At 37.6% G+C, this 15322-nt stretch overlaps 1 protein-coding gene and 1 non-coding gene across 2 annotated transcripts in view; one reads left to right on the top strand and one right to left on the bottom strand.

Moving 5' to 3' along the window:
- The window catches only part of CERKL (ceramide kinase like), a 103015-nt gene that overhangs the window by 8378 nt on the left and 79315 nt on the right, over positions 1-15322 (bottom strand). Inside the window, 7 exon segments of the mRNA XM_028509979.2 lie at positions 2743-2839; positions 4848-4956; positions 5050-5075; positions 5651-5710; positions 5792-5969; positions 6737-6811; positions 12383-12531. Coding sequence (XP_028365780.2) covers positions 2743-2839; positions 4848-4956; positions 5050-5075; positions 5651-5710; positions 5792-5969; positions 6737-6811; positions 12383-12531 — 694 coding nt within the window.
- On the top strand, positions 8956-9167 carry LOC114495731. The gene has a single exon (XR_003684421.1). It is a non-coding gene; the product is annotated as a small nucleolar RNA U3 (small nucleolar RNA).

The raw sequence follows: 15322 nt of genomic DNA, 5'->3' as shown, positions 1-15322 counted from the left end.
TTTGTAACCTCAGTGCACAAGAAAACACAGCGGTCCTGCAGGTCACAAGAGGAGATGATACTTGGTCCAAACAACAGAGATCACCCATTAGAAGGGATCATGAGAAGACAAGGATGCTGCAAACATCTGGGGGAAGTATTAACATTTAAGAATTTTAAACTCCTTGCCAAAAATGATAGTCAATGTGATTGTAGAAATATACGGACAGTAAAAACTTTTCAGATGGAGGATGGAGTTAAAAGAAACTGAAGGATAATTTTTACCTTCTATTGGTTGTACACAGAGTGGTGGAGGCAGGATGAGTTACACAAATGACGGTGTTCAGTATGTCCTACAACTGTTAACCTATAGGACACTTGGTTCAACCTGGTACAGAAGGTTCAGAGACCTAGACTGCTGCTCTCCTTAGGCAGAAGTGCTACGTTTTCCTTCCTGGATACAGAGCTGCTACTGTTTAGACAGATTATGCAATCTTATGTTTTCAGGTCTTTATAATATTCTATAATTTATATAAATATTCATTTTTGAAAACGTGTTCACAAAAGTGCTATGCACATGAATATGTGTGTATGTGTCCATAATTTTTTAAAAGATTTTATTTATTTATTTTTTTAGAGAGGGAAAGAAGGGAGAAAAAGAGAGAGAGAAACATCAATGTGCGGTTGCTGGGGGTGATGGCCTGCAACCCAGGCATGTACCCTGACTGGGAATCGAACCTGTGACCCTTTGGTTCCTAGCCTGTGCTCAATCCACTGAACTACGCCAGCCAGGGCTCCATAATTTTTTAACAAATGTATGAAATTAACACTGCTTGAAAGCAGTCACCTTGAAAATCAATCTATTCTTGATGTATATCATTATGCAAAACATTTTATAATTTCCTCACAAAAAAATACAGAGCAATAGCACGAACTTCACATCTTGCAAAGAGCTAGTGAGTCCACGGTAAGCCTAATGAAACACACACTCATACAGAGGCAACAGTTTCTTGCACTGAAAGTAGGATATGACTGGCAGAGCACATGGAAAAAAGAAACACGTTGAACATATCTTGCATAACAATCTCATTTTTAAAAACAAATATCTTTCTATAGATAGAGGTTTATATTCACTATGTCTTTGTCTTTATTTTATCTAAGCATCTAAGTACTTTTAAATTCATATGGAAAAGGGATACCTATAAAAATTGTCTTAAAAATTATCCCTTAGGCAACTCCAAAAGAGACCGTCCATAAATTGTTTGTGCAATAGATGCCTCCCTGAAATAAATACAGAGCTGCTTAGAGCATGTTAAGGTTAATATTCATTTATATTCTCATACATTTAATACAAAGTTATTACAAAAATGTATACCAAATAATGTATACCAAATAATATACCATACCTTTTGGAATATGGCATTTTGGCCACTGTTTATATTGTTTTCCTGTTTCTATTTTCTGACTTAGGTGGAAAAAACAGTGAGCATGTTCTATTTTTTTTTTGTAGTGAAAGTCCAGTTTTATTTTTTCCCAATCCATTGCCAAACAATCCTCTTGTCAAATACAATACAAAGAAAAACAGTAGTTTGTTTTAATGTTTAGAAGTTTAGTAACATTGAAAAAGGCATACATTCCTTTAAAAATCGATAAATCACTGTATTTCCCAAGACATACATACATCAAGTCATTACTTAGGCTCACAACCTACATTATATTTGCTTTTCTTTACTGTCTCCTTTGAGATTTATGTTGAAGGAAAGTGAATCTCTTATGTTGAATCTCTACTTTTTATGATGTGATTTTCTAAGCACTTCAGTTGATTGCTCCAAACACAGTGATCAAACGATGTGGTGGTGGGTGGAAGAGAACTGAAGCTTCTGGAGGACTGCCTAAGGAAGTCAGAGATCGTAAAGAGGCAGAATCGTGAAGAGAGAGCCTTGTGGTGCCCCTCTTTGGAAGCTCAACTCCACTGCCAGCCGCACTTCCTCCCACGTGCCCTCCCCCAACTGCATCCTGGCACAACTTTATACCTTTAACAGATGTGAGACTTCAGAGTTTCACAACTATGCCTATGTGCTTCAAGATGCACAATTTCAGAAATTCACATATTTCCAGACTCAGTTTCCTAATGGGTCAAAACATCTGTCAAAGAATTTGGGTTGTGAGAGTTGCTGCTTTTCTTTAAAACAAATCCCTTCCATGGAAAAACCATTTTGTCTGTTTGTCTATTTATCTATCTATCTCTGCCTCTATCTCTGCAAATATCACCACACATACTAGTTTTGAATAAAATAATGTCTGTATTAAAGTGGTATATATTTTTACAGATTTACCTGCAAGTCTATTTCAATCAACGCAGGTAGGCAGGAAAATCTAGAGGTCATAAGTGTACAGACATTCTGCTGCCATAAAACCAAGACGGCTAAAAATCTTGGATTTCACTACTTCTCATTCTGAAGAACATCCTTAGCATGCAATTCCATCACTGATTTGCTTCAATGTAACACTCCATTTCCTATTTGCCAAAAACCCAAACAAACAAAAAAACACATATATAATCTCCAAACCATAGCTCAAAAAAGGTCAGTCTGTATTAGCACTGGTGGATGTTTTTCAAAATTTGGAGGAAGCGCAGGTTGAATAAAAATATATTCATAAGAAAATAAAGCCTCTTTATGAGGCAGGACTTGATGCCCACTCTTGGCAGCAGATTTCTGTCCATGATAAATAGCACATAAGAAACAAAAAGAATTTACTATACCTGATTTTTAACACTGGCATATCTTTTCAGGTGTTTTATAAATTCTGGTCTAGAAGTGTTCCGTGCAATTATAAGAGCCATACTTCCATTATTTAACCTGTAATTAAATATTTGTATTTGACATTAAGTTTACTAAGAGATTATAGCAGAAATGACTATATCAATCCTTTTAACAAATAATGATGTTTACTACAAGCTTTAGGCAAGCTAGATAAATCATCATCATAGTGAATTTATTTAAAATTCTTAAATCATATTTTGCTGTGTTATTTTTAAATGACACAGTCTTTCAAATTGGCTTTATTAGATAATTGACTTCCTTCTCAGCAAGCTCTTATGTTCAGGGCTTTTTATAAAATAAACTATCCTGCAATCTATCAACTTATCAAGACATAAATTAAAAACCAATGTACTTAAGAACTCTAAATGTGAAACCACATATGTTTTTCAAAGCTGTATTATAAAACAGTTAATATGTAGAAATGGTATAACAAACAGTTTGACACTTTCTAAAATCTAAAATTGATTTAAATATTTATTTATGGGCAGGTCCAAGTGACACAGGAAACAGAATCAAACTGGCCGTTGGATGGATGACAAAAACCAAAATGAACAAATGCTTCCATACATGTTCAGTTAAATGACTGAGCATTTTAATCTGGCATAACTGTTGGGCTCAAATAAGAGACTGCAAAGTTAGAATGTGTGATTTATTCCAAAGAAGCGACTCACAAACGGATGTAGCTTTAGAAGGCCATTTGAAGAAATACATGCAAGTGACTGCCAGCTCAATTTCAATGCAAATACAAAGTTATTCCAATAATAACAACAAAGAAATTTTAAAAAGAGCTCTTTAAATCTTGTGGAACCTCAGGTTAGAGCTATAAGAGACTTGGAGATTACCCACCATTCAGTGAGTTTATGCACAAGGAAAAGAAGCCCCCAAGTTTAAGTTACTTGAGGAAAAGAAGCCCCCAAGTTTAAGTTACTTGCCCAAAGGCACACAAAGGAAAAATGACCACAGAGCCAGAGCTCTTGACTCTCAGGGTTCGATGCTCCTTTGACCTATCATGCCATCTCTTCCCAGCCTAAAATAATTCCAAAATGTTCTTTTTTAAATTGGTTTAATTTTTACTCGCCAACATGAAAATCATTTTATATTCCACTTTTCAACACTTACTAATAATTAGAACATACCCTATGTGCCTGGCACAAATTAGTAAAAGTATCCTTTTTCCTCTAATTTAGGATACTTCCTTGTTTATTACCTTCATATCAATTGCCAAAGCAAAATAATAATAATGATAATGATATCAATCATTTTTGCTAGGTGTTAATCATTCTGGTTAAATATTTTACAGGGAATATTTTGAAGTGAATCATTCAAATAATGTTACAAGTTGCCAAAGTACACTGGTCGTTCTTTTATTCCACCTCCAAGGGAAAATCTGGATTTGAGCGGATTACACAACATTCCTGCTTCTTCCTTCTGTGCTCCACAGGAATGGGAGAGAAGTCTTTTCAGACCAATAATGGACAGCCACTTGAAAAGAAGGTGCCAGACATAAAATATCTACATCTTGTGGATGGAACAATATACAAAGTGTCTCCGGATGTCTTACAGGAAATGTGGACAGCAGCCCCACATGGACCGCTACTCAGATTAAGACTAACTGAAATGTTTCTTTTGATTAAAGGTTTCACAGAAGCACACATACATGCTTTTCATGCTAAGAATATTTTCGTCTTCACTAAAACTGGAAACCAGATTAAATATAATATTCTGAACTAGTAAATATAAACAAAGCAAGCAAAGTGACATAAAATAACATAGTAACATCATGTCAAAAAAACTCAAGGAACATTATTTTACCCTCAGTGATATTAAAAAATCAGAGTGACTGTCTGATCATCTTTTCAGTTTAACAGTTGTTCTAAACCTACTCTAATGACAAATTCCTTAAAATCGTTAATAATACACAGTCAAGGATAGAATAACTCTTCATAATATTCTAGCTTGCCAAGAGTTCGGGGGAAGGGGTATTTTGAAAGAAAATTTTAGTGTACAGAAAAGTATCAATGATTCAATAAAAATGCTTACTCACCTGGTATTAGGTGCCAACCCTCCAGGTGCCACGGAACACAGGCAAGGAATGGCCATAATGCTGACATTCAGGAACTGCCCCTGGATCACGTGCCACCGAGCATCACCGTCTGCAGGCAATGACAGTGACTGGTTACCTTCCCACACCAGAGCCAACGCCAGCAGAATGTGGCTGGATCTCCAGGAGGTACTTTCAGACTCACCAGATTTGGGAGAACCCTGTGCCTTCCTAAAAATAAGAAAACAAAGAAAAAAATAGCATGTATTAAATATGAGAAAATCATAGAATCTTACATTACATGTTAAATACTTTCTGACATTAGGCAATAAGTAAAAGTATGTGAATAATTTCATTGCTAAATTATCTTGCATTGATTCACTCACAGGTAATATCACCAGTAAAAAAAAAAAAATGACTTTCTTATTTTAAAAGACTGCAGTACTTCCTTTTGGTGACCTTGATTAATGTTTGTATTCCATACTCCATTGAAACTCTCATGAAGACAGAAACTATGGGTTTTGTTTACTTGTCTGTTTTTTGGCTCCTGTATCCAAAGTGCTTGGAATGCATTAGGCACTCACTACACAGCTGTTGGATGGAGAGAGGATGGATGGTTGTTTCAGAAGACAGAAACCAAACTACAGGCTTGCTAGTATCTGCAGGACCCCGCAATTCTGTATTATTCACTAGTCTGTCAGAAAAATCAACCAAATATCACAAGCCTAATAAATTGTTGATATCAAACTATTTTATGCTTCAAAGAAAGACACAGGTGTAGATAGTACTTTGAGTTGTTTACCTACCTTTCTTGCAAATCTGGAGAGCTGTTCAATGGTAAAAAAGATATTTCACAGTCCTCTGGCCTAAAACACAATGAAATCGATCATTGAGAGTCACTGATTCTGGGATAGAAAATTCTTGGTTTAAGAAAAAAAAAGGCTTACTTAAGTTTTGCCAGTGCCTTAATTACAGCAAAATCCCTCCGTTGGTTAGGGGACATCCATCGATGTTTTTCTGCCAGAGCCAAAGTTTTTCCACCAAAGCCAAACATGGCTGAGAAGCCAAAGCGAAGAAGCCTGCCAGCGGTGCTGAAGGTGCAGACGTCGACCGGCTGCACGTGCCCTTGAGTGTTACATTAAGTGTCAGTCAGGCAGCGAGTGCACAGCAGTGCCAGTTGTCAAAATGGCAAACCCAGAAGAGAATGTTTATTTACTTACAGAAGACCTCAAGCTACTTTATACCATAATGAATATTTTTGTTTTCTCTTCATCTCTCTTTACTTACAACTACTGCAATTGCTATTTGCAGCTTTTTCAGGTACTAAGGGAGGATTTTTCAGCTTATAGCTAAGTCATATAAAACATGGTTAGCAAGTGCTGTTGTAGTACATATGCAGAGTAAACTTAGATTTAACAGTAGTTTTGCACTGCATTTGAGTTTATATGCTTTCATCAATTGGGATAATAAAAGGTCTAGCAGATGTACACTGGCTAAAAAGTGTTACCGTGTGCTTTTTTTTTTTCTTTTAATAACATAATCCCAGCTCTGGAGTCTTGGTACTGTCAAACAGTACTACTTATACAGTGTGCATAGATTTTCTTGACCTGGTTATAAAACTGTGAACTTAAACATCATTGTAACAGTCTTTCTATCAAGATTATAGCATAGCTTCATTTACTACTCTTTCTAGCATCTGTTTTATGAAAAGATAGGCAACCCAAACACGGAAACTTTGCCTAATTGAGTTTTGAGTTTAAGCAAACATTTCTCTGCTTGGAGAGACAAAGAACCTGTCTTTCCTCAGGCAAGTCTGCCAAAAATAAAATAGCCTTCTTTATATTAATATAAAAACTTCCTTATAAAACAAAAGTCTTTGAAATAATTCTTACCCAATATAATGTGCAAAGTTGCAGTTACCACATGAGCGATTCCATGAAGAGAATGGGCCAGTACGTTAGTAGAGCCTGCCAAATCAAGTTTAAAACATGTACCATCAATGCAGCATATGTTTTAAATTAGCCATTTTCTCCTAGTTTATACAATGCCATTATGCAATATTCAGATGATAAATTAATGGAAATTTATGTTTACATGCACAGCTTAGATGCACATCAAATGGTTGCTGAATGATTGTTTAATCTTCAAAGAGCTTAAAAATTAGAAAATCATTTACGGTATCTTCTTACAGCTTTTTCTATCATGAATGTCTATTTTCTACCAAAAAATACTAGCCATATCAAAGTCTACTCCATCCAACTTTAATAAGTGGGCTTCTAACTTCTATGCTAAAAGAAGCACCAAACAGCAGAAGGGTGTCTCTGGAGAGCAGAGACAAAGGCACAAATACATAAATAATGAAAATCCAAATAATAACTAAGGAAAATATACAAAATCACTACACAGTACAGAAGACAAGCTTTAAATACATTTACTGAATCTTAGAGGTAAGCTCTCACCCAAACAGGGATTCCTTTATTATCTGACATATGGTATCCTAGGTGAAGAAATTATTTAATTCCATGGCATATGCCATGGTGTGAAAATCTGTATTGAGACATTATAGATTTCTGTTATGATTTTCATAAGCATTAGGATGCAAAAACTTAAAATCCACATGAATTTTTCCCACCTACAGAAGAAAAGGCCCTCTCAAGTCAGCCCCTATAACATTTATGTCTCTGAGGTCTTGGGGTAAAGGCCTGGTTCTGAGGGCACATGCCATTGCCAGGAGGTAAGAAGGGTTTCAAATTAAGAAGCTACAAGTTTTCTTCAATGACAGAATACGAGAAAGAAATCCAGTAATCACTGAGGGCTGTGAAAGTGTGGATGTTTTATGCACCATGACTTTGAAGGCAAAGGCTTGTCTTGTGAACCAGGAACATTCCTGTGGGAGCGTACGTTAGCCTCTGCAGTAGCCTCACTGTGAACCGATGTGGGCATGGGTTGCTCAGTTGGAGAAGTGGAGGTACCTCAGACAGTATCAACCAAGACCGTCATTAAAATAATAATAGTCATTAGGGATCTGCCTAAGCATGAATGACTTCCAGACCTCTAGCAATAGCAATGCAAAGAAAAGTCCACCTTAACCAATTGGCAAGCTGGTTCTGAATGCTTGATCAAAAGGGAAGTTAGGCTGTGACCCCTGTTACCCAGAATATGGCCCAGAGTCCAGCAGCAATGACAATACCTGGGTGCTTAAAAAGACCGACTCTCAAGCCCCACTCCGGACCTACCGAGTCAGAGTCTGCATTGTGTAAGATGCTCAGGTGATGTGCATACACATTAACCTGGAGAGGCACTCTTCTAGAATCCATGGTCCAGGGAGCAACCTTGGGAGCTTATTAAAAAGACAAATTTCTGGGTCCCACCTATAACCTATGGAAGTGGAATGTCTGTGAGTAAGGCCCAGGTAGGGGTTTCTGTTTTAGCAAGTCCTCAAGGTGATTTCCATGAACCCTAAGGTTTGAGGACAAGGGGCCCCAGAAACCTGTTACTCCGTGGATACTTAGTTCTGTTATCCAGGACTAAGATACCGAGTCCTTTCTGATAATCCTTTGACCCTCTACAGCCTGCCCCCTGGCCATCTAACAGCTAATTAATCTGGACTGGGGAGGTGGGGGGAGGAAATAAATCAATGCATTTTTCTTCCCAGTCAGATTTATGGTAAAGGTTTTGGAGGGGGCTATATAATTAGAGTGAGATATTTAGGATTATCAATGGATTACAGTACTCCATGAAACCCATTTCCTCCATTACCATGGTTAATTAGGAATGGCCATAAAAGCATTCCTCTAGAAAGGTTATTAAAAAGCATAATGTAATGTTGTCATGTGCAATAGAGAATGACACATATCATGACTCAAAAAAATAAAGACTGTTTATTCCCTGTGAGTCTGAAGTATGCAAAGCGTGCCCAAGCACAAGTGCTTTTAGAATGCCACAGATCACTTTGTTACTTTCATGTCTTCTCAGGCTTTGCAACTTGCAACTTTTCCTTAATTCCGTACAACTTGGCAGTTACAGCAGGCAAGACCAGACGTCAGAAAATTATTTTAGTCATTTTCTACTCTAATTAAGTTGTACCTTAATCCTTAAGAATGGTATTTTAAAGACTATACTTTCAGGGATCATTTCTATAGTTCGTTACTAGAGAAGTTCCTCTGAATGTGAAGAGCACCCAAAACCACGAGGAGGAGGCACAGCGTTCTCTCCTGAGTGTGAAGCTGGCTTTTGGTGCTGCTTTTGCAACTGCCAATAGCTACTGATGACAGTTCTTCTCTTCCTTTGGAAGAGTAAGAGGGAGAGAACACAGTGAGTGGTAAAAAAAAAAAAGGTATTTTAGGTTCTAAATTAAAAAGAAATAATATTGTAGTAAGTATGTAAAGTACCAGTTGGGTCCTGGAAATATCAGGGGAGACACTTTGTAAAGTGTATGATAGTCTAACTACTATGCTGTACACCTGAAACTAACCAAAAGATACTGACTGTAAACTAATTAAAATATTTTTTAAAAAATTAAAAAATAAATAAATGACATCCAGTGGGGGGGGGGGCAGAAAAGCTCATGAGGAAAGTGGATATAAAATTGTAAGATGAGAGACTGCTCTATATTTTTATTTGGATAATCTAAAAGATAGAGTACAATTTCCTGAAACAAGATATGATCTATCTTAAAGATGCTTACAAGCCGAAAGAACACACTGCTCACATAAATAACTATGTAATTTTAGCATTTGCACAAAAGCTATAAATGTTCTACCTCAAGGTAAACATTTTAATTAGCCTGCAAAGCGATTTTTCTGAACACTGCCAATGACTTTGCTCACTCAGAACCACATTCCAACACTGTAAAAATGTGACAAACACAGAGTAAGAACAGAAGTAGCTGGCTGCGTAAAGCTTGACTGAGACAAGTACCAGGCAGAAGCCACAGAGGCAAAAAGAAAAAAAGAAAAAAAAATTGTCCTTGGAAGTGCAAGCACTTCTGCAGAACAATTAACTTAATTAACCAGACACCATGAATATTCATAAGCCGTTAATGTCTCCCACATCTAAACAGATAAATGTGATGTAATGACTTCCTAGTCAAGCATATCTAAAATTCTCATGAAGACTGCACCTACACTTTGGTTCTATGCCCGAAATATCATAGAAATTAACAGTCCCATGGCAATATTTTATTTTCCTCAAATTAATTGGAAAGCATGAATTTATTTATGTGAACTCTATAGGAATATATGGTTTGCAGGATCGGTATGTGGATTAAGCCTTGTTTTACAACAACTGGATTGCTTTTTTAAAATTTTTATGTCCTCTCAGGCTTTTTTCTCTATCCTCTCCCCCAACCCACACCCCGCACACCCTTTAATCTGAATCTCTGTATAGTTCCTTAGCACCAGTTCCCATAGCAACAAACACCACTGCTAATGGCCAGCAGTTCAAATATAGGCTTCTCCACATCTGATCCATTTGAATCTGACCATAATTCAGCAGCTTAGTCTGCTGGCTCAGTGTAGTAATTTACTAAACACTATCCCTCTGGGTGTCTCTCTCCAGGAGGCAAATGGCTTCAAAGGCAAACTGTCTTCTATGTTCAGTTTAGAAACTTCCTGCCTAGCTCTTGTTCTCACTAGTAGGCATAGAGCCCTCATGTTAAATACCGCCTGCACACGACTTCCTCCGCCTGTTTGATGGAATCCATAAGCTGGAGCTCCTAGACAGCGACCAGAGTTCTGGCAACAGGCTGGATCTTCTAAACAATAGTTATTTAGTTGGCATTTCTACATATCCACTGTATATAGAAAATGCTTTCAAAATCAGAGATACACTTAAGTACATAAAACTTGATGCCGCTTCTTTATAAAATCTAAGTTGCATATTAACAAGATAAGCATAGCCACCAGTTTTTCCAGCTAACTATTCACTTTATATCAAATGTGTACTTGTGGGGACACCCATCTCGCCACTTTTAATGCTCAGGAGTTCATGCATGACCTCAGGAGTAATGAAGAAAGCCGGTGACCCGAGCACAGCCACTGTGCACAGAGGAAATACTGACACATTCCACTGTTATAGACAGAGCCACTAAAATGGCACAAAATGACCTTTTTGGTCAGAGTGGCTGGCCCCAAATGCATCTTTTATTTTTCCTTTGAGTTGAGGTTATCTTATTCTTTTCTACTTCAAGACCACCACAGGTTTTTCTCCATATGCCTCACAATCATCATGGTATATCCGAATATCCTTGTAAATTCTTGTTTCTATGACAGACTTTATGCTCTGAAAGAACATCTGTATGTCTTTTGTTCTTTGTCAACGCTAAGTATACTGAAATTGACACTAAATGAATGTGATTATCAAGAAAATAAAACACTGACTTTTTTCAATCATGTGCATTATTTTCATAGGAAATAACAGTTCTGCTTTTCTTTAGAGATAAGGTCTGATTTTTTTTAACAAAAAGAAACAATCACTGCCCTTCACTATTGTTTGTTTACATAGTAATTTTGGAGAAGTGACCCATATAGCATCATGAACTTGCAGAAGATGTTCTCCTCCCTTCTGGGGGCCTGTGTGCTCCAGCTGTTCCCCCTGCCTCTGACCCCGGTGTTCTCCTGCTCCCTTCCCCTAATCACCAGTCTTCCCAGCAGGCTGCTCCCTCACCCTGAGCCTCTCATTGTTCTCACTGTTTATGGAGCACCACTCTGACAGACTGCCTTCCTGTGGAATCCAGGAGCCACCACAGTTTGGGCCTCCTTTGGCATTCTTGTCACCTGACAAAGGGGCCATTTTCTACTCTTCAGCACTCCTTGGTTTTGCCTTGGTATTTATTACTTTTGCAGGCAAACAAGAAGCAAAAGAAAAACAAAAACAAAAAAACTCATTCTCCTTTTTTCAGGCCAGATCCTATCGACCCATTTTCAGGCTTCATTCAACTGTTACTCTATAACATCGTCTCTACATCCATTCACTTAATTAAACTTAATGATCGAGCATTCACTGTGTCACATTGCATTCTAATTGCTGGGGAGACAGCAGTCAGAATAAATCCCTCGGTGTTCTCAGGGTTATCTGCTTATACTTTGACTACGGGGATTACCAGATTTTTACCTCATATGAAATTATAAGCAGTTTGACTGGTATGGTCCTGTTTTGAAATTCCATTATCTGGGACTGTGTGGTCATCAGACCTTTATACGGAAAGGTAGAACAATAATAATATCATTTACTGATTTGTTCACCATGTATAAGACCCTCTGCACATGCCACCTAATTTAGCACTACAATAGTCTTGTAACTAGGTGATCACTACGTGGGTTATCTCCCTTTCATGTATTAAGAAAATGAGGCTCAAAGAAATGAAATAAAGTATGCAAGTCTCACACTTGCTAGTGGAGATGCCAAGCTCGGGTCTTTCAGGCTCAAAGTCTATGCATTTAACTCTGTTACACTGTCTGGGCTAGGATGTAAAACAGGGAATGACAGGATGATAGAAGGAGAGGTTCCATTTGGCACATCCCTGGCCACTCCCTTGCCTGCTGGTATTATGCCGAGGGGGACCTGTGCCCGGACAGGAGTCAGGATGCTGTCGCTGTCTGCTTCCATGCCCGCGCTCCTCTGGGCTCTGAGAAGTAAAGCGTGGGCTACTTCACTGGCAGAGCCATCTCCCCCAACACAGACAACACTGGAAAACAAGAAATCAGGTAAAACAATGCAAAACTTCAAAATAACTGATAATAATTCATGAGATCTAGTCTTCAAATTATTAATGTCATATATTCTATTTTTTAAAGAGTTTATTTATTTATAGAAAGGGGAAGGGAAGGAGAAAGAGAGGGAGAGAAACATCAATGTGTGGTTGCCTCTTGTGTGCCCTCTACTGGGGACCTGGCCTGCAACCCAGGCATGTGCCCTGACTAGGGATCAAACCAGTGACCCTTTGGTCTGCAGGCTGGCACTCAATCCACTGAGCCACACCAGCTGAGGCAAATCTCATGTATTCTGTGTACATGATTACTACACATTCAAACATTTTAGCATGTGTGAGTGGATCTGAAGGCACTAGCACTGCACTGGTAAAGTTTACTCCATGAATGTAATACCTGGATACATTTAAGTGGGTGAAGGAAGAGGTATTAGAACATTAGAAGATGTGAATTTATATCTGACCTGCCTTTTGCTCTACTACTATCTAAAAACATAATATTCATTTTGTTTATGTTAATAATAGTGAGGTACAATTCATTTCACTGATGCAAACAAAAAGTCATAAAATCCTGCTAATTTTCAACATAGCCCTGAACAGTCAGCAATAAAAGTCATGTAAAATATGAGGCTGTAACTTAAGAAACTGCTAATTATCATTAGTATATGTGTGTGGTAATCACAAACCTGAACTGGTTTTCATCGCCTGGACGTCACTGCTATTTGGTGATTCTAAAACCAGCGTTATTACCCTCTGACCCTAGTCAGTACTGCTAATCTTTTTTAAGATTTCATGATAAGTAGACAACAGGGGTGTGGAAGTGGGACTCCAGAAAAGTAGTATATAAGATATCAGTCACTTGTTTCATAATCATTTGTATTTAAAAGATTCAAAATACCCTTAGGTGAGTAGCAAAATCACTTCAACTTTCACAAAAGGACCATTTTGTTATTGAAAGCAGGTGTCACCACCCTAAGTGGACAGGGACAGAGCAAGACCGGAAGAGTCTGTTCAGTCTAAGGGAGAGGCACTTCAGTCCCAGCCCACTCACATCTGTCAGAGGCAGGCCTCCAGGGCCACATCTTCTGTTGTTTTTCTAGAGAAGCCACAAATTCTGATTTCAGGCTGGATCTCCTAATCTGTAAATACTAGCATTATATGTATTGAAAAACTCTATGTGCCAAACAAAAGAACGTGTGGGCCATAATCATCAGGGGTTACTGGCTCCCTAGGTTCCAGAGGTTTGTGAATCAGAGGCTAAGGGAACTTTTTCCATCACCTCCCGCCACCTTGCTCTCAGCCTGACAGCCCCTGAACCTGGCTGAGGTTTAGCCCCATGGCTGCACATAGCCTGGGTGATCCAGCTCCACTCCAGATAGAAGAGGCTCCAGGATATACAGTATGACCCAGGCCATTTGTGGCTTGGGTGTTATTTTATTTCTGAACTGATTCCATGGATTCACATTGTGGTCACTGATTCAGCAAATAGTGATTATATCTACTAAGGGCCAGTTTTATGTCAGATGATACACTGGCTCTTTTCTATTAAATTCTCAGAATTCTGAAAAGTAGGCATTAGCCTCATCTTTATAAATGGGAAAGCCAAGGTTTGATTTGACTCTTACTCATATGATTTTAAAGATCTCTGTGATCAAATTTTCAAACATTCTATAAACTTAATTACAATTTCTAGATCCATGCCTTCTACCTGCTGATGTGCGTGTGGCCCAAAAGGAGCACTTAAAGTCATCACACAAAGCATCTAACTTAGTAGCAAAGATCTTGACTCTTCCATGTACCATGCATGGCAACAGCTGCCCTCTGGAATTCTGCATCCAGTTACAGCACCATGTACCTACTAATGCATGGCTAGAATTAGTAGACATGGCCTTTCTGTGAATAGGCTCTGCTACAAAAACCTTTGAAATGTTATGATAACAACAGGCTGTGATAAGTATTTTGAAACTATAACAAATGATAATTACAATAATGAAGTAACCTTTAGTGAACAATTACTATGTACAGGGCACTGTTCTCAGCACTCACCATGCATTAACTCATTTAATTTGAACAATTACTGTATGCAACAGACATATGTTTACATTCAAGTTACAGGTTAGGAAACTAAGGCACTGAAAGATTAAGTAACTATTCCTACATCATACCATAGTAAGTCACAGAATGAGGATTTGAAACAAGACAATTTGGTCTTGGAGACTGCACTCTGATTCCAGATATTATTTTCCCTTCCTATATGCAAAGATTTAGTGAATATAGCCTTATGAGAGCCTTACTATTTAAAAAATCAGTTTACCAGTGTAACTTATATGGAATTAAATGAATTAGGAAGATATATATTTATTTATGTTGATTATTACATCATTAGGATCATCTCCAGATGTAGTTACTTGACCTAGAGAGTATACTTAATACAAACATATCACAAGAGTCTGGGTACTACAAGAAAAGGGGAAAAATATGAACCTTTTATAATGTTATTTTAACCACACTTAAGAGTTACCCTAAAGCATAAATCATAGAGTTACTAATATTTTCCATGTAGCATGTCTTATGTTTTTAGAATAAGTAAATTTCTTCTTTCCATGGCCCCAAGTAGAATGATTCTGTCTAGAAAAGTACAACCGGAATCTAATATCTTTTTTCTCTTTATAAAAAGTAAAAAGAAAAATTTTAAATGGATGTTTGTGTATTTGTCTATCAACCAATGCCATCTTTGTCATGTTTAGTATATTACTGAATTTTTCATTTA

This window comes from Phyllostomus discolor, chromosome 4 (assembly GCF_004126475.2).
Source record: "Phyllostomus discolor isolate MPI-MPIP mPhyDis1 chromosome 4, mPhyDis1.pri.v3, whole genome shotgun sequence".
Classification (NCBI taxonomy): Eukaryota; Metazoa; Chordata; class Mammalia; order Chiroptera; family Phyllostomidae; genus Phyllostomus; species Phyllostomus discolor.
Note: the sequence above shows the minus strand (reverse complement) of the source record. Positions and strands in the feature narration are given on the sequence as shown.